Raw genomic sequence first — 20,209 nt, 5'->3', positions numbered from 1 at the left:
TTGTAACCTGCCGGTTTTCCTCATAGAGAGTTTCTAGCTAAGAGCAGGCTTCGGGCAACAGGCTCTGTCTCTTTTTGTGTTCTTGAGCCTCTGTCTTGACAGCACACTTAGTTCTCCCACTTCCTTGCCTTGTTCTCCTTGCCTTGGTCCTGAGCCTTCCATTTACAACTCACATTTACTAAGCACTACTATGTGCCAGTCATGCATACTAGGCCTGGGGACAGAGAGCCCTCAGCAGACCACAGAGTAGGCCACATGGGCTGCTTCCTGCTGCTGCCTATTCCTTACTTCAGCCAGTTGCCTGGAATTCTTCCTGGTAGTCACTTTGCAGGTACCAAATCCTGCCTTCTTGAATGTACCCATGTGACCTCAGAGAGTAAGAGGGAATTGCATTTGTCATATTTACCTACTTTAAAAACAATTTTTACTGAATTTATTGGAGTGACATTGGTTAATAAAATTATATAGCCTTCAAATGTACAATTCTGTAATAAATACATCATCTGTATATTGTGTTCTGTGTTCACCATCCAAAGTCAAGTCTTTTTCTGCCACCATTTAACCCCCTCTACTTTTTTCTATCTCCCCCAACCCTTTCCCTCTTGTAAATACCATACTGTTGTCAGTGTCTATGAGGTTTTATAGCTTTTTTATTTTTTGCTTAATGCCTTCATCTTTTTCAATGAGCACCCCCAAACCTCCTCCTCTCTGACAGCTGTTAGTCTGTTTTCTGTACCTATGAGTTTATTTCTATTTTGTTCATTAGATTCCACATACAAGTGAAATCATGTGGCATTTGTTTTTCTCTGACTGGCTTATTTTACTTAGCTTAATATCTCCAGGTCCATCCTTGCTCTCACAAAAGGTAAGATTTCCTTCTTTTTACATCCAAATAGTACTCCATTGTGTAAATGTACCACAGCTTTTTCATCCACTCATCTACTGATGGGCACTTGGGTTGCTTTCAAATTTTGGCTATTGTAAATAATGCTACAATAAACATAGGAGTATATATATTCCTTTGAATCAGTATTTCAGGCTTCTTCAGATATATTCCCAGAAGTGGAATCATTTGGTCATAAGGCAGGTCCATTTTTAATTTTTTGAGGAAATGTTATACTGTTTTCCATAGTGGCTGTACCAGTGTGCATTCCCATAAAAAATGCAAGAGGATTCCCATTTCCCCACAACGTCATCAACACTTCTTTGCTCATTTATTACTAGTATCCATTCTGACAGGTGTGAAGTGGTATTTCATTGTGGTTTTAATTTGCATTTCTCTGATGATTAGTAATGTTGAGCATCTTTTTATGTCTATTTACCATTGTATGTCCTCTTTGGAGAAGTGTCTATTCAGATTCTTTGCCTATTTTTAAAATTTTGTTTATCTTTTGGCGTTGAGTTTTATAAGTTCTTCATAAAATTCAGATGATAACGCCTTATCAGATATATTGGTATGTTCTCCCATTCAGTGGTTCCCCCTTGCACTCCTTTGCTGATGGTTTCCTATGCTATGCAAAAATTTTTTAGATTGATGTAGTCCCACTTGTTTATTTTTTCTTTTTTCCCCTTGCCTGAGGATATGTGCCAGAAAAAAATATTGCTATGAGAAATGTCTGAGATTTTACTGCCTATGTTTTCTTTTAGGATTTTCATGGTTTCAAGTCTTATCCATAAGTCTTTAATCCATTTTGAGTTTGTTCTTGTGCATGGTATAAGAAGGTGGTCTAGTTTCATTTTTTTTTGCATGTTTCTGTCCAATTTTTCCAACACCATTTATTGAATAAACTATCTTTACCCCATTGTATGTTCTTGCCTCCTTTGTCAAATATTAATTGACCATAAAGTGTGAGTTTATTTTGGGGCTCTCAGTTATGTTCCATTGATCTATATGCCTGTTTTTATGCTAGTACCATGCTGGTTGATTACTATGGCCTTATAGTATATAGTTTGATGTTATGCCATGTGATTCCTCCAAATTTGTTCTTTCTCAAGATTGCTGTAGTTATTTGAGACCTTCTGTAGTTCCATATAAGTCTTTGAAACATTTTTTCTATTCTGTGAAATATGCCATTGCTCTCTTGACAGGAATTTTATTGAATCTATAGATTGCCTTGGGTAGTGTGGACACTTTAATTACATCAATTTTTCCTATCCATAAACACAGTATATGTTTTTCACGTATTTGTGTCTTCTTCAATTTCTTCTTCAGCTCTTATAATTTTCTGAGTACAGGTCTTTTACATCCCTGGTTAAATTTATTTCTGGGTATTTTATTCTTTTAGATGCAATTTTAAATGGGACTGTTTTATTAGTTTCTCTTTCTGATAGTTCATTAATGGTGTATAAAAATGCAACCAATTTCTGGATATTTATTTTGTGTGCCTGGAATAAATCCCACTTAATTATAATGAGATTATAATTAATCTCATCATTAAAAGTTCATTTGTGAACTTTTTTAATGTATTGCTGGATCAATTTGCTAATATTTTGTTAAGGATTTTAATATCTATGTTCATCAAGGATATTGGCTTATAATTTTCATTCTTTATCCTGCCTTCATCTGGTTTTGGAATTAGGATAATGTTGGCCTCATAAAATGAACTTGGGAGTCTTTGTTCTCTTGAATTTTTAAAATAATTCAAGAAAGATAGGTGTTAGTTTCTCTTTGAGTAGTTGGTAAAATTCACCTGTGAAGCCATCCAGTCCAGAAATTTTGTTGGGAGTTTTTTGATTGCTGCTTTAATTTCATTAGTTATAATAGGTCTACTTGGATTTTCTGATTTTTCCTGATTCATTATGGAAGATCATATGTTTCTAGGAAGTTATCCATTTTCATGTAGATTATCCAACTTGTTACCATATAGTTATTTATAGTATATTCTTTCAATTTTTTTGTATTTCTGTGTTTTCAGTTGTTACTTTTCTCTCATTTATGATTTTTCTTGAGAAGTCTGGTTAAAAGTTTATCAATCTTATTTATCCTTTGCAAAAAACGCCCCCAGCTCTTTGTTTCATTAATCTTTTAGACTCTATTGATTTTTAGATTTCATTGATTTTTAGACTCTATTTCATTTATTTCTACTCTGCTCTTCATTATTTCCTTTCTTTTACCCATTTTTGTCTTTGTTGTTCTTTTTCTAGTTCTGTTAAGTGTAAAGTTAGACTGTTAATTTGAGATTTTTGTTGTTTCTTGAGATAAACCTGTAATGCTATGAATTTCCTTCTTAGGACTGCTTTTGCTGTGTCCCATAGATTTTGGATTTTTGTTCTCTCATTTTCATGTGTTTCAATGCATCTTTTGATCTTGTCTGCCTTGATCTTGTTTTTAACCCATTTAACGTTTAGTAACATGTTATTTAGCCTCCATATTTTTGTTGTTTTTCATTTTTTTTCTTGTGATTGATTTCTACTTTCATAGCATTGTGGTCAGAGAAGATGCTTGATATGATTTCAGTCTTCTTAAATTTATTGAGATTTGTTTCATGTCCTAACATGTGATCTATAGAAAACATTCCATGTGCACTTGGAAATAATGTACATTCTGCTGCTTTGGAATGAAATGCTCTGAAGATATCAATTAAATCTGTTTGATCTAGTGTGTTATTTAAGGTCACTTGTTTCCTAGTTGTTGTTTTTTTGTCTGGGAGCTCTATTCATTGATGCCAATGCAGTGTTAAAATCCCCCACTACGCCTGTATTTCTATTGTTCTTTCTCATTACGTCCATCAAGATTTGCTTTATATATTTAGGTGCTCCTATGTTGATTGCATAAATGTTTATAAGGGTTATATTCTTTTGTTGGATTATTCCCTTTATCATTATGCAGTGTCCTTCTTTGTCTTTTATTACAGCCTTCATATTAAAATCTATTTTGTCTGATGTAAGTATTGCTATCCCAGGTGTTTTTCTTGTTTTCAATTTGCATAAAATATTTTTCTACCTTTTTACTTTTAGTCTCTGTGTGTGTCTGTTCTTCTGAGGTGTGTCTCTTGTAGACAGCAAACATATGGGTCTTGTTTTTTTTACCCATGCAGCTACCCTATGTGTTTGATTGCAACATTTAAGCCATTTACATTTAAAGTGATTACTGATAGGTATGTATTTATTGCCATTTTAATCTTTGTAACTATGGTGCTCCTCCTCCTGCCCACATCCTTTCTTCTTCTTGTCTGAACGCTCTTTATTTTTCCTTCAATTTTAAGTGATAGCCTTGCTGGATATTGTAGTCTTAATTGTAGGTACTTACTTTTCATCACTTTGAATATTTTATGCCAATATTATCCTTGGCCCAAAATATTTCTGTTGAGAAACCAACTTAGAGTCTTATGGGAGTTCCCTTGTAGGTAACTAACTGTCTTTTTCTTGCTGCTTTTAAGATTATTTCATTGTCTTTAACCTTTGCCATTTTAATTATGATGTGCTTTTGTGCGGCCTTCTTTGGGCTCATCTTGTTTGGGACTCTCTGTGCTTCCTGGATTTGTGTGATTTTCTTTTTCACCAGGTCAGGAAGTTTCAGTCATTATTTCTTCAAATAGATTCTCAATCCCTTGCCCTCTCTCTTTTCCTTCTGATATACTTATGATGTGGATGTTGTTTTACTTCATGTTGTTCCAAACTATATTCATTTTTTTAAAAAATTTTTAAATTTTTGCTTCTTTAATTGGGTTTTTTTCTGCTACCTTGTCTTTCAAATTGCTGATTTAATTCCCTGCTTCATCCACCCTACTTTTTATTCCTTCTAATGTATTCTTCATTTCAGATATTATGTTCTTCATTTCTGACTGTTTCTTTTTATGGTTTTTAGTGTCTTTTTCATGCTACTGAGGTCTCACTAAACTTTTTTTGTAGTTCTAAGTTTCTTGAGCATCTTTATGAACATTGTTTTTGAACTCTATATCTGGTAAATTGCTTGCCTCCATTTCATTTAGCTCATGTTCTTTCATTTGGGTATGTTTGTCTCCCCATTTTGGCTGCCTTTTTGTGCTTATTTTTACATATTAGATAAACCTCATATGTTATCCAGTCTTGGTAAAGTGGCCTTATGTAGTAGGTATCCTGTTTGTCCAGTCACACAATCTCCTTGATCACCTGAGTTGGGTGCTCCAGAAATGTCCTTTGTGTGGGTTATGTGAGCCCTCCTGTTGTAATCGAGTGTTGTTTGCTTTTGGCTCATTCATGCATGGGATCAACACTCAGGCTGTGAGGATCAACCTCAGCCACAGTGTATGAGCTGCTGTATAGGTGCTGTCCACACTAAGCAGAATTCGCCTCAGCATGATCTGGTGTCAGCTGATATATCCCTTTGCTTATGTCTCTAGTGAAGCTAATTGGATCCTGCTATGATGTTATCTAAAGCTGGCCACTGGGTGTGTTGGTTCTGGGGCCTCTTGGGAGGGACTCTCATGCAGTTCAATATCAGACATTGCCTGTGACTGAACCTGGGCAACCTGTTTGGAGCTACAAAGCAATCCACAGTTTGTGGCTGCCTCTGTTGGGTCTGGGTGTAGCATGCAAAGGACCAATCTCTGCACCAAGGGTGGCTTCCAGTAATACCAAGTCCAGGGACAGGCCCCCAAAAAGCCCTAGGCACCCTGAGATCTGACTCTGACTGCCTATGCCTTCTGGCTGCCTCTTAGGCTCAATCACTGAAAAAGCCTCTTGTAGTATTCAAATTACACAAAAAAAGGTTCTCAGTGGGTTAGCAGGTAGGGGCAAATGGTGTTCACCAGATATATACAGGTTCAATCTTGGTGCCAGAGCTAGATCTGAGGCCACTCAGCAAAAGTTCCTCTCTATACCAAGTCTAGCTGCCACTTTCCAGATGCCTGAAGACATTTGTGGTAGTATGGAATTTTAGGAAACAAGTTAGGCCAGCAGAAATTATTGGTCCCAAACAAACCAAGATTTGGCTGTGTGAAGTAAGGACTCTGTACTGCCAGGTGTGCAAGGGACAAATGGCTCCCATCCTAGAGCCACACAACTCAGTCTGTCCCAGATTCTACCAGTAGCCTGAGCTCAACAGGTTAGGGCCACAAAGAGTCAGGCTTGGGCAAAGAGGGGAGGATTGATCCCTGACCCAAAGCCACACAACTTAGTCACTGACTCCTCTGAGTATCCCTGGATCTCTACACCTCTGCCCAGGCAGCTGACTCCTCAACAGGTTGTGAGCTCCACAGGGTAGGGCAACAGGGAGTCAAAGGGTAGGGCTATTGTGTTCCCTGAGGCTGATGCCTTAAGGAGGGGAGTGTTCCATCCAAGAAAGAAGGCATCTGCAGTGTGGGAGAGGTACTCAGCACAGGGATCTGGAGGCTGTTCCTTCAGTTCTCTCTCCATAGCCACAAACCCCAGTCTCTATTCACATGACTCTAGTTCTCTTGGTCTTCCCTACCTTCCCTGGAGCCCAGAGTGAGTGGCTGCAAAAGAGATTTTGTGCATTGGTCCCTTAAGAGAGCACCTATGTCTCTAGGAGACTCATATCTCCTTGGTGGACAGAATCTGCTGACTTTCAAAGTCAGATGTTATGTGGGTACCTCTTCCTGGCTATGGTGCTCTGGGCTTGGGATCTGGGGATTCAGGGGAAGCCTTTGTAGCTAAGATATCCCTCCAGTATTCCAGCTGCTGCCCATTGAAGCCAGGCCAGTACTTTCTGTGAATCCATCCTTCCTACTAGTCTCATGTGGCTTCTTCTGTAAATCCTTGGTTTTAAGACTACTGCTCAGCTAGTCTTTGGTTGGTTATTCAGGTTGATTGTTCAGTATTTTAGTTGTAATTCCAGTTTTGTCCTGGGAGGAGGTATACCTTCCACCTACTCAGCTACCATCTTGGATCCCTGCCATATTGATTTACTAATGGTCAGAGGCAAATGTGAAAACATCCACTGTCCCAGAATGGTAGTTTCCAGTTTTCCCTGGATTGCTCAGCCATCCTGCTGTTGTGAACCATCACATCTGCCTGGTGTTGTGCCCTGGTCCTTCATAACAGTGGCCTTGTCCTCTCACATCTCCCTTTCTCTTCCCAGGTCCCTTTGGGAGATCTGAAGTATTCAAAGGAATTCATCTCATTAACTCCACACCCAGATTACAAAAATAAAGAATTTGATATAAAGAATTTGAAAGACTCATCTGGTGATTTTGGATAAATTAATTGAGTCATTCCCCATTGGGAAAATTTGTTCCTTCTCTGAATAACGGGGCTCTTTTCCTTTTATTTCAAACTCTTTCTTACCCCCAGAGATTCCCCTATAACTTACTAGTCGAATAATGTCATTGCTGTTTCCTGCAGACTTCCTTATTTAACATGGAAAACAAATGAAAAGAAAAAGGAAGGGAAGGAGGGAGAAAAAAAAGAAATCAGTGTTTATGAGGGGGTCTACTATGTAACTGGCATTGGTCTCAGGGTTTTTGCATGTATTTGTTGCATTTACTTCTCCTTAATTTGACGTACGTCTTATTATAGACAAGGAAAATGAAGCTCAGAGTTGTTAAATAACTTGTCATGGGTCACACAATTATAAATATTGGAAGAAAATTTAAAGTCACATCTGAGCTCCAAAGGCCATGATCTTTCCAGTACATTGAGAGGTGTTTAAAGTACATCCATGGAATTTTACTTTAGGTTAGGTCCATGATTAATAGGCTAGGTCCATACAATTAATCTTGCATTCTCCATTTTATTTATCTTGTCGCTCCATCATTCAGTGTAAATTGCTTCAACCCCCTTTTGAAAAGAGGCAGCATGTAGATAAGGCCAATGGTAAAGACCCATTGCTCCACACCAAGGTCACCTCAGAGGGAGGCACAGAGCAGTGTCACCCTCTGACCTGACAAATGAAGAAGCCAAGGTTAAATGATTGTTCCAGACCCTACAGGACTGAGTCAGATGGCAGATAAAAGCTTAGATTCTTGGTTCTAAGGAAACTTCCTCTGTCAAGTATTTTCAAGGTGTAGGTGGTAAGTGTGTGGGAGATTTCCTTTCTGCATCCAATTTCTCTTGGATTCTCAGAGAGCCTTGTGTATCTGGCACTTGCTTCAGTAAGCACTCTGGGAAGGGTCCAATTGGCATTTATTTAATTACTATAAACAGATGTATCACTTTGGCTTCAATGAGGCAGCTTCTTAATGTGCCCATCAGCTTTCCTACTTGTGGGAATGCCTGGCAGGGCATGGGCATGGTAGGCATGCTTATAGTGCACACACTTGCCCAGTTGCCCTCCATGCCAACCCCCAGGGACATTGTGATGAGCAGGTGTCATGGGGGCCTGGGAATGGTGGTGAAGGCACATCACTCATGTGTGAGTCATTTTCCTCACAGAGTTCCTTTAACTCCCTCCACTGCAGTGTCCACTGTGAGCCCTCTGCAGCTCTGTGTGACTTTTTTCAGATGTCAGGACTGATGAATGAGCCTGAATTCTGAGTTTTACTTTGGTGACTTTCCTCCATAGCTCCTGAATGAGTGTTCAGACACTCTTTGATGTCAATATAAGCCCTGACCCAAATCTCCCCAGCTTTCACACTGGAAACAAACCTCATAAACATTCCACTTTCCTCCAATAAGCTCAAGTCCTACCTAGATGCTTACTTTACTCAGTTCTTCCAACAGCATTTTTGGAAAGAGAAAATGTTTCAAGGGCATTAAGGGAAAGGTTTACTAGATATAAAGGTATATAGGTTAAGTTAAATTAAGTAGAAAATGGTCATTAAAATTTTCTCCTCTTTGCTTTAAAAAAATAAACTTACTAATAAAGTATGGTTGTTAATGAGAAAAGAAATTTCAAAAGCCTATGGATCTCTTAGAGAACAGGTATGACATGGTAAGAGCTACATTTTCTTAAGAGACATTTTGGTTTTAGTATAAAAGGATTTCTTTCTTTTTTATTCTTTTCTCAAAGAAAAAGTGACTTTTTTAATGCTATCCCAATGCTAACAGAGCATTTGTTCCTATTGTCATTGAGAAGCAAGTCAATCACATGTCCCAGATTTAGGGGTGACTTCTAGTTTCAGAGGGCCAGTTCATTTGTCAAATCATGTAACCCATTTAAAAAAAATGGTCATGGAGCACAATTTATTTTTCTGCAGGATAATTTCGAGTCAGGAATTTAGGTAAAGTTCTTGCAAAGGTTTTCCTCAAGTATTTTGTGCAAATCATAACTTTTATTGAGCTTGAATATAGACAGTTGGAAGCTTCTAGACAACCAATCCTATGATCAAGAGGGAGAGATAGTATAATATAGGGGTTAAAAGCACTAGCTAAACTCCACCACTCATTTGGCATGTCCTTGCATAAGTTACTTAATCTCTCTGTGCCTCAGTTTCCTCCTGAGTAATATGAAGATAGACCAATGACAATGTTTTGAGGTTTTTAAAAAAGGTAATTAGCTCAGGTAAATTTACTCAGCACAGTTCTTGGCACTTAGTAAATACTCAATAAACATTAGCTAATAAAAAATATGCATATGTAGACTTCATTTGGGTGTCCCTGAAGTATAGCCTGAGATAAGGTGTTGGTTGGAGGAGTTTATGGGGGGGGGCGGTGATTGCAGGAAGCAGGAGGAGGGAACAAAGTCACTGCTATAGACCACAGAACTTGATTCCACTGGCAACTTAGAGGAGCCTAGGGCATACTTCCCATGGTCATCCACCAGCACCTGGAGTATCTCATGTGTGTGTGATGTTTATACATATGAGGGTGAATAAGACAGAATTCCAGATCAATATTTTTAAATGAAATATAATACACTCAACATTAGTCCTGTGGCCAAGCAACTTGGCTCACTTTTTGTTGTGAAAAGAGAACACTAAGGGGTGACATATAAGTAAGTTCTTAAAAGCACAGTAATTTAATTTAAAAATATTCTATCACATAGAGCAATGTAACATTGAGCAAGCTCTTTAACCTTTTTCTGCTTTAATTTTTCTGTATAAAGGAGAATGATAATAACATACCACTTCCTAGTGGGAATTAAATGCATATCACTTAACACAGTTTCTGTGTTTAGCAAGCCTTCTTGTCATTTTGCAGTTGTTGTTCTTCTTACCGTATGCATAACTGATACAGTAGAAAAACCATTGTCAGAGAGTTTTAGAATGTGTAGTTGGTTTACCTTAGTGTAAGTCACAATACACCCCTATTTATAGAAAGGGAGCCTGAGATTCTGACTGGCTGCTTGCCACAGGCTTCCCAGCACATCCTTGGCAAGGTTGTAGGAGTTTGATCTGAGGAGCCATGGTGTCTGGCTGCAAAGCTGGGCAGATAGTTAGACTTGCTGGCCAGCCTTTTGTAAAATCTGGTATTGATTTAGGTTTGGTTCCATCTTTGTGGGACCTTCCTAATGCCAAGAAAACCCCATCTCTCCAAACACCATCTGCAATGGCCTTTCTCCTCCATAGAGAACACTCTCTGGTTTTATCCTGGAAGGCCTGGCCCTTTCCTGTCCATAGGCTACTCTTTCCTGTCTAGAGTTCCCAGTGCTGTGGCTGGAGACACTAGATATAAAGGTATAGGCTGCAGCACACAGCTCCCTACTAATCATGGATTTGTGATTAAAAATACATTAAGTGAACAAGAAATTATTGAGATACAGCTTCTGGCAAGGAAAACTGATGTTTCCAGTTAGACCACAATTCTAAATTATCCACAAGGACTCTATTATTTGGCTAAAAAACATTAAGCTGGTTTCGAATCCATTTTCTGATGGCTCTTTTATCCCAGGCCCACAGTCAACATGAAATGTAGCATTTGTAGGAGAACTTGATCCATCCAGTTATTTAAAGTCCAGAGTTATGGCTTTGTGGCTTTGATGACTTCACTTGGATCCTCAATCTGTCTTTGTTATATATATATAGTGCTGGTACTTTCTCTAGTACCAGCACTAGAGAAACAAGGAATATTTTCTCATTTTAATGCCCACCATTGCCCCACTGGTTTGTATCCTGGAAAGTTCCCGAACACAAGGATCCCCTGTGAAGATGTTCAGCATTGCCATGGGTCATGTTAAAAGGCAGTGTCCTTAACCAATGCCTCACCCCCATCAGTGTGGTGACACAGATAGAGCAATGGATTCTGCCCCTCATCATCTGTGACTTTGAGCAAGTTGCTTTATCCTTTTAGGCCTCATCTGTTAGACCACAACCTAGAACTAGTGTCTCATTCTGGCTATCTTAGCTTGAACCTATTATTCTTCAAAATTCTGGTCACTACAATGACAGGTCCTTTTACTGCTGACAATTCCCTTTCTTGCCTTCAACATCCTGCTGGAATAGGAAAAGTTTGGTCTCCATATGAGTTGAGCAAAAGAACCTTGGTTGCATCTTGAGCATCAGATAATATCTCTAAGGGACTCCATTTAATAGTAATGGTGGTTGCCATTTATGGAGTATTTATTATGTGCTAGGTCCTATGCTAAGCACTTCATGCATACATGTTATTTCATCTTCACAACAATTATTTTATAAGTGAGGAAATGTAGTCTCAGGGACATGACAGCATTGGATTCAAACCAGATCTGTCTGACTCCAAAATCCGTACTCTAGAGCCTCAACTAAAATGTTGCTCTTCTTTCCTCAAACTACTTTCTCCCTTACCTCTGTCCTGAGACTGGAGCAGACAGTCACAGATTGGGTGAGGGAGAAGGGTCTTGCTCATCTCTAGTTTTTCTTCCTCAATGCTTGGGTCCAGGCTCCCCATCCACCAGGCTTTGAATCCTGTGACCTTGCATTGCATTTCAGAGATCACTAAAGGTGCAAAGAAGTTGGCATTTCAGAATCACTATCAGTTGTATGTATATGTGTATATGTATGTGTCCATAGAAACAACTTAAGCTGGAGTTCATGGAACTCAGGTTAATGGCCTAGCCTGCTACTTTTTAAAATTCTCTGATGACAGAGGGATCCAGGAATTCATTCTTGGCTCAGAAAGGTCAGAGTCTCTTTCTCATTCTCTCTCCCTCGATTCCAGGGCTGCAACCTCCATTAAGCATCTACCTGCTTCCTCATCTCCACCCTACTCAGACTGAAGCTATATCTCAAGGTGGAATGAACTGAAGGGCAAAGAGAAAATATCCAATCTCCAAGGGAGTGTAAGATTTTTGCCCACCTACCTCTACCTACCCCACTGAATCTCTCAGTGATGTCACTTGGCCTCAGATCTACCTCTCTGGATCAGATGCCCCTCACAGAGCCTGTGTGCTCACTCAGCTGCTGCTAATGAAAAGAAGTCATGCATAAGTCATGAGGGACAAGTTTCAGGCTGGGTAGGGAAAGGGACTGATCTGCACGGTTGGCTCCTGCCTCTATGAATCACAGGGGACCCAACTCTTCAGCCCCTGTTCCAACATAGGCACCTTGCTTTCCTGAGACTCAGCCCTTCTCCCATTGGACTGCTAGGCTCAAAATCCAAGCAGGATATGTGTTTTCTTTGAAATTTAGCATTAAGGACAAATCTGGCTTTTATGTAAGGCAAGAAATTGTTCTATTCAAAATTCTCTTCAAGGCCAAGGGCAATTTACATACCAAGGAACAGTAAGCACTGAGGCTTGCAGAGATGGAAGAGGAAAGAGCCAGGTGGCATCGTGGGGAGTGGACACCAGCTTCTGAGGAGCCACTTTGATTGTAATGACCCTATTGACAATAACTGCTGTTTACTGACTCTCATTGGTGGCAGACATTTTCCGTTTGTGACTTTATTTAATCCTCACAGCCACCATAAAATGTAGGCATTATTTTCTCTTTTTTATATATGAGGAATGGAGTCTTTGAGAGGCCAAGTTATTTTTTCAAAGTCACATATCAGCAAATGGCACACAATCTGGAATTGAACTCAGGAGTGTCTCTACCAGAGCCCAGGTTTCCCCCCTGCACCAATTGTTTCTCTCTAAATTAATCTGGCAGATCTATAAGATATGCACCAAGACAGATGAAATTGATACAAAATGATATTGGATGTAAACTGTTATTGAAAAATAAAATTTAAAAATAAATAAATAAAATACACACCAAGGGCAAAGTATAAAGCACTATGCTTTTGTCTATGTATCTTGTTATCATTTGGCTTTAAGATATGATGAGCATGAATCATGTAAATTATATTACTTTTAAAAGAGTTTGAAAAAAGAAGATTTATGGAGGAGGTAGAGGAAAAAGGGAGGCTAATAATGTAAAGGCTCCAATTTGCTAAGAAAATGTGGGACTGGTAAAGGGGAAATGGTAGAGTGTGGGACACAGCTCATGGGGTCATACAGCTGGCCTAGAGCAGATGGATGAGGCACTAGAAGGGGGCCCCCAAAATTGTCTGTTCTCTCAGAGTGTACCCATGTAAGAGCCATTTAGTTTGGACTAATTTGAGGGCAGTCCAGGGCAGTGCGGTGAATGTAGGTCTGCCATTAGGAGACTTAAAGTTTATTTCCAATTCTGTCAGGAAATAGGTCAACTTTACAAAAGTTCTGTGGTGGATTGAATGGTGGCTGTCCAAAACATATGCTCATAACCTATTGCCTGGAACATGTGACTATTACCTCACATGGCGAGAGTGAATATTATTTTATATGACTAAAGGTGTGATTAAGACTCTCAAGAGGAGAAGTTTATTTTGGGTTATCTATGTAGACCCTGAATGTAATCTCATGTATTCTTACAAGACAGAATACACAGAGGAGAAGACACACAGAAAAGAGAAGAAGACAACGTGACTACAGAGACAGAGACTGGCATGATGTACCCACAAGGTGAAGAACACATAGAGCCACCAGAAGCTGCAAGAGGCAAAAATGCAGATTCTTCCCTGGTGCCTTGGAGGGAGAATGGTCTTGCTAATACCTTAAGTTTGGACTTCTAGCCTCCTGCACTATGAGAGAATACATTTGTTGGGTTTTAAGCCATTCAGTTTTGTGGTAATTTGTTATAGCAGCCATAGGAAACTAATACATGTCACTTTCCCTTTCTGGTCTCAGTATCTTTGACTGTAAAATAAGATTTAACCTCCCAATTCTGACATTCCCCCTGTTACTCCCTGAGCCACAGACCCCTGTGGGAGGTCAGGTTTCCATTCTCTAGGTTGACCCCTTCCATGTGACATTAATGTCTGAACAGGTCAACTTTTCCCTTTGGGGAACAGAGGTGGTTGAGTCAACATGACTTTGCTAAGGGTAAAATACCTTCACAGACAACTAATTTTTTTTACTGTTAGTTGCTAGAAAAGTATTCAACCTTACCTCAAGGCAGGCATCTGAATAACTCTGACTTCCATGTACATTTTTAAAAAGCTTTCAGTATCTTCTTCCAAATAGTCTCTGCAGCTTTGGGAACCATGATTAAAGGAGTTCCATAAAATTACTTTGGGGTTGCTGGGTAAATGCAGTACAGAGCTAATTGAGTCACTTCACCTCCATACCAGCTTCAGTCTTTTCTGCAAGTGCATCACTAGCAGTTCACCAAATGACTGCTCAGGGCTCATGGCATCCAGTTAAGTGACTCAAGAGTCTCATTTGCAATTACCATTAACCAGAAAAGGCTCATTACTGCCTTGTGCCCACAGAATACAGTGTCACACAATATTCACAAAAACTAAAGGGCTGGAGGGCTGGAAGAGGCTACAGGGGAAAGCTTTTAGAAATAAGGTCCTGGAGTGAGCTTTATCTGCTCCAGCCTCTCTCTGTCCCTCCTTTATCCTTTCTGCCCTCAAAAGTGCGAATGAGCTGTGAAGAAACTCCAACCTGAACAGCAGAAAGCAGATGATATTATTTCCAGAGGACTCAGAATGAGACTCTCAGAGGCGGTTGTGTCAGTAACTAAGTAACCTACAGAATTAAACAACTTTGTTGGAGCCTTTAACTGCTTTAATAAGGTATTTAGGCTGAACACTCCAAAGGCCACCTCTAAATCTCTAAAGACAACACTCAGATCTTTAGCTCTCATTAGACTGCCTGCTGCGCTGTGTCAAGCAGAGTTAGTGAAAGCCCCATGGCCCATGGAATTTCAAAAGAAAATTCCATAAACACTAGGGGTAATGTTGGGCTTTGCCACACTTTTCTCCTCAGCTCCCTTATTTAATGATCCTCCTCCTCCATGCATGTCCCCCACCATTTCCTCTGTGAGTCATGCAACAAACTTCATCCACACAGACTGGTCTTAGAATGAAAGGCAAGTGCATGTTTCAAGTAATGGTACTAAAATGCCCTAACTTTAGATTTAGTATTTGTCATTGACCTATATATCCTTTCCACCATTGTGTATGTGTGTGTAAACCCAAGGTTAACAGGTTACAATAGAGATGAGCTCTGAGGAGGCTGCATAGAAAGAGGCATGAAGAACCTCCCAGTAGAGATGAGGAGGTTACATCTTCAGACCTGGATGCTGGTGAGGGCACTGTGGGTCTCAGCAATATGTTGACACTAACAAGAGCCTTTCGTAAATTTGTGAGAAAGCATCTTAATAGTCTTCTTTCTGAAACTGATTTATTAAGGGATGTGGTTAAGAGGAGGAAGTTGCCCAGCTGGCCTTAGCTTGGCTACTATTTGCTTGAGAAGGGCTGAGGGGTGACCCCAGAGGGGCTCTGGCTGCAGCTACAGACCCTGCCTATGAGTCCCTGAGTGTAAGAGCTGGGCAGTTCACACCTCAAAGTGCACTTCTGGAGTCGGGGCAGAAGAGAGGAGGGCTGCACATGGCAGGGCATGATAGAAGCAGTTAGTGTGGATGGGAGAAGAGCTAGGAGAGAAAGACTTTTTGGATTTGGAAACAAACAAAAGATACAAAGGAGAAAGAAGAGCTGAATCCAGACCAGGTGCTGGAGCCCTCACTGGTTCCAGCCTGACGCCTCAGTAAACTCTGTGAATGGAGAAGCAGAGGGCAGTCAGCCAGGAACACTGGCTCCTTGATGGTGGTCACTTTCATGGTGTAGGAAAGAGAAGTAGGGGGCATCATCTGTGCCAGGAGCCCTCCCTATAGGCAGAGACTGACAGACAGACACAGGGAAACAGACTATCCTCAGAGACAGCTCTGCTATGGATTATTCCCCTACCTGGGACTTGCTTAAAGCAGAGGCCCCTCATATTCCAGGCCAGGGTGGGGTTAAGTAGCATAAATTGCTTTAACCAGGGTGCCTGCATTCCTGGGAAGTCTGCTTTCCATTTAGAAGGAAAGGCATCAGCTTTGAAGGCATCCCAGGTTACTGAGTTATCACCACAATAAGATTGAGAATGATGGTGACCTATACAAACACGATAAATACATGATTTTCTCTGCTCAGTAAGTGGATTTTGATTATAACTCAGCACTTGCCTGAGGTCCTAATATACTGTTAGCATTCTCAGAAAAACTCTGTAAGGACAAAGGACAAAAATGATTCCACAAAACATAACAAAACTAAAATATCCACAGACTTCCAAGCCCTCTTATGTAGGTGCATGCCACCTAGAAAATTAAAAGTAAGGTTGCAGTCTGTCTGTCCTTAGTCACCATTTCATGTACCAGCCTGTCACACAAAGTGTGGGGAAGTACCAGAGAGCAATAGCTGTTCTGGGTTAACATTGCCACAGCTTTTTTTTTCTTTAAAATAATTTTTCCCATGTAGATCATATCTTACTATATCCCAGGCATATTTCTGTGGTCTGTCAATGGAAATTAATGCTTAGAAGGAGCACTTTTCTTTGGAGGTTTTATACACTTTTTAATATAAGTGATGGAAGCAGCAATGCTCCTGTGGAATTGTTCCTTTAAAGTTGCTCTGCCAATGACTGTTAACCCTCAGGCTTGAGAAACAGGAACCTGATGCACCACCTGGACCATGAATGAACACAGGGTGCTTATCAGGCCTCCATGGAGACAGCATGGGCTGGAGAGGTCTCTCTGCCTGGCACAGCCTCTGTGAATCTTATTAGCTCTGCTGCCCCCCTGGTTGCATTAGCATCACTCAACTTGCGGTGCTTATCTGCAATGACACTCATCTGAGCAAAAGCTGTTAAGTGTGTGTGTGTGTGTGTGTGTGTGTGTGTGTGTTTTATGGGAAGTGAAAAGCCAAATGAGAATGTACTTGAAAATGTTAGCTATGGAACATAGCCTCTCAAAGCATATGTCACCTATTTTTATGTTACTGTTTATATGGTTTCTAAGTTGGCTAAAGGCTTTACATGATAACTTTTGAAGTTCCTAATGAATCCCTACATATTATGTGCAATAACATATTTTTTGGAGGAGAATGTTATAAAGCACATCTGCCTCTAGTATCTCTTTTCAGCCTCGCAGAGCTGTGGAGGAGGCAAGATAGGTATTTATTTGTATGTTCATTTTGAAAGTGAGAAAAGACTCAGAGAGGTTGAGTCTTTTGAGGTCACACAGCTGATCAGAGCTGACCCATGACCTCCAACGTTACTCTGGACTCCTGGGTTCAGGCAGCAGGATTATTTGTCAATACCCAGGCACAATATCCAGATCACTAAAAATTATGCACAAATACATTTCATCCCACCCCACAAGATCTCAGCACCGCTCTTGTCCTCTATTGTCAGCTGTAGTCAATGAACCACATAAATTCAAACTTTGGAAATGTTAAATGTCATAAATAATTTTTAAATGTATTAAAATGCAAAACAGGAGTAAACAAAATTTCTTGCCCTAGAGAACTAACTAATGTAAAGTGACAAAACAATGGGAGTTTGAATGTGGTCTCAAAAGTGGCCATGAAATGGAATTCAGAATCATATTTTAATATGTATCTCTTACACTTGCTTTGCCAAGGATGGCTGGTGATGAATTCTCATTTATAAAAATAAGCCATAAAGTAAAAAAGCAATAGTAAAATGAGGGGAAAGAGATTGAGAGAGAGCACAGGGATGAGACAGTGAGAAAGGTTGTGTGAGATGGTATTAGTCATAGCTTGGGAACCACAGAAAGGTAAGTCATGATAGCCATTCCAGAGGAGTCCATCACCCCCCACCCAGGACCATCATTAGCAATGGCCTGAGAGGATCCAAGTAGCTGTCCCTCCTACAGACCTGCAGAAGTTGTGGGGTGAAGTTTAGAGGCACCTATCAGCGTGGACCTGCAGTGATCCAACTGAGAAGAGTCTAACTCTTCATAGGAGTTTATAAAGTGATAAGCAACAACCAGCACCCTTCCTGACCAAGATCAATGATCAGAATGACAGATCTATCCTCATAGGTGTTATTCCAGCACTCTCCTTGTAGACATGCCCTTCCACCTGTTACTCAGCGCTGGGTGTAGTGAGGACAAGAAAGGAACTCCTAATGAGTCTATCATTTATTTTAGTATAGAGTAATGGTGGCTAAGTTTCACATTTGGGGAGTGCAGCTGCACCCTGCCCCTCCACTACTGCACTGCTTTTCCATTTTTCCCCACCACCCCTAGCTAGTGGCTCTTCATTCATTTCTCCAACAGTTTTGGCCCGGATGTGGTGCGGTCCTCTGGCATCCCATTTTTTTTTGCTGTTCATTTAAAGAGCATTGACCTGAAGTCACAAATGCAGATGCAACAGCACTGGACAAGCTGTCAGGTGGCCATAGGCAACACAGCACCCGCAACCATCTGCAGTGACTCAGACTGTAGCTCAGAGGGGGTTTCCTTATTATACAATTAAAGCAAATTCTGCCTCTTCCAGTTCTCAGTGAAAGGGGTGAGGGGGTGGAATAGGGGTGGGGGGTATCTCCTTAGCAGAACACAAAGAAGACAAACTCCTGACATCTTTCCTCTCTCTCTCTCTCTCTCTCTCTCTCTCTCTCTCTCACACACACACACACACACACACACACACACACACACACACGCTGAGTCTGAACCCAAGGAAAAATACTTTGTAGAAAGAGCCCCCTGGCCAGCTCTTAGCCCCTTGTCTGATTGTTTCTGCCAGCGTTACTTCAGCGTTAATTAGAGGGGGCTTCCAAAATCCATGTGCTTACCTACTTTTGCAAACACATGAGCAGGCTGCAATCTCTGTAACTTTTCAAATACTGTCTATTGAACATTTGCCCACAAGTATTTTGGAGGGTCGCTCCCTACTTCCTCTACCACCTCTACCTCTGACTACACTCTTGTGTTGCCAGTTTGGAGGAAAGAAACTAGATTTTCACTCCAGTCGTTCCAGCCAGTCAGGAGAAAAACCCACGGTTACAGAGATCACCAAGCCACTTAAGAGAGCCAGAAGGAGCCAAGGTAACCACTCTGGGTCCCAAACACAGTCCTAGCACCCGCGAACCCGCCTTTGCCAGGAGCTCCGTGCATGCGCAGGAGAGTCACTGACGCCCGGAGAAAGGACTTGAATCCGAGCGGCGTGTATATAAAACCATAGAAAGCAACTCACCTTTATGTTGTGCCTGGGGTTTACCACGCAGACAAGTTGCCCAGCGGTGGAGAAAACCCGTTTAGCCTTGTAGTGCTGAAAGCGGAGGTGAATGAGATCTAACACAGCTCCAAAGCACTGGGTAAAGAAAAGCATCACAACTTTTGGGGGTTGGTTGGCACAGGAAGGCAGCGGAGGCAGCTGTAAGTCTTTGGGGCTCTGGAAGGAGCACAGCCACTGAGACACTCCGCTCCAGACCGGCTTAGCGTGCCTTCATATTCATCATCAAAATAAAACGGTTAGAATCTTGCAGCAGTGAGGTGGCCAATCAAAAGGACAGAAACGTTATCCTTGAGGTGAAGAGACAGCCAATAAGAAATGCCTCCCCTACTGAAACTCCCGGATGAATTGAGCTTGGCGTAGAATGTATTATTGAACATTACCATAGATCAGCACATTGCATTTATCTTGTGATTACAGCCTACCATACATAATGCAGGGGAGATAGGCTGACAAAATTGATTGCTTAATGTGTCTCCATTTATTAATTGACTTAATTTGACATGAGAGCCTTTCTTAATGCACTGGCAAAAACGTAAAGCGTTTAAACCTCCAAATAGTAAAACAGCCTGTTTCAAAGTAGGCAGATGGATAACGCAGATCCTGTCTCGACTCACCAGAGCTGCTTGGGAGAAAATCAAATATTACAAGATTCCTCTGATTCCAGATAAGGATTTGGCAGATGCAGAAACGTTCATCTTTTAATCTTGCTCTCTATCTCTGCAATTTGGGTTTCAATCCCTTGAAAAATCTTACTCTCCACTCTCTCTATATAATCCTTGGACAAGAAAAACAAACAAACATTATATGTATACATATAATATATATAGTTATATATAACTATATATAATATATACAACTATAT

At 40.6% G+C, this 20,209-nt stretch overlaps 1 protein-coding gene across 1 annotated transcript in view; it reads right to left on the bottom strand.

Annotated features, from left to right (window-relative positions):
- The window catches only part of SIAH3 (siah E3 ubiquitin protein ligase family member 3), a 93,775-nt gene extending 74,248 nt beyond the window's left edge, over positions 1-19,527 (bottom strand). Inside the window, exon 1 of the mRNA XM_045839243.1 lies at positions 19,306-19,527. Coding sequence (XP_045695199.1) covers positions 19,306-19,440 — 135 coding nt within the window. The 5' untranslated portion in view covers positions 19,441-19,527. The remainder of the gene's footprint in view (positions 1-19,305) is intronic.
- Between the last annotated feature and the right edge of the window lie 682 nt (positions 19,528-20,209).

Source organism: Phyllostomus hastatus, unplaced genomic scaffold (genome assembly GCF_019186645.2).
Source record: "Phyllostomus hastatus isolate PE091 unplaced genomic scaffold, TTU_PhHast_1.1 phas_contig_29, whole genome shotgun sequence".
NCBI lineage: Eukaryota > Metazoa > Chordata > Mammalia > Chiroptera > Phyllostomidae > Phyllostomus > Phyllostomus hastatus.
This window is presented reverse-complemented; position numbering and strand designations above follow the sequence as displayed.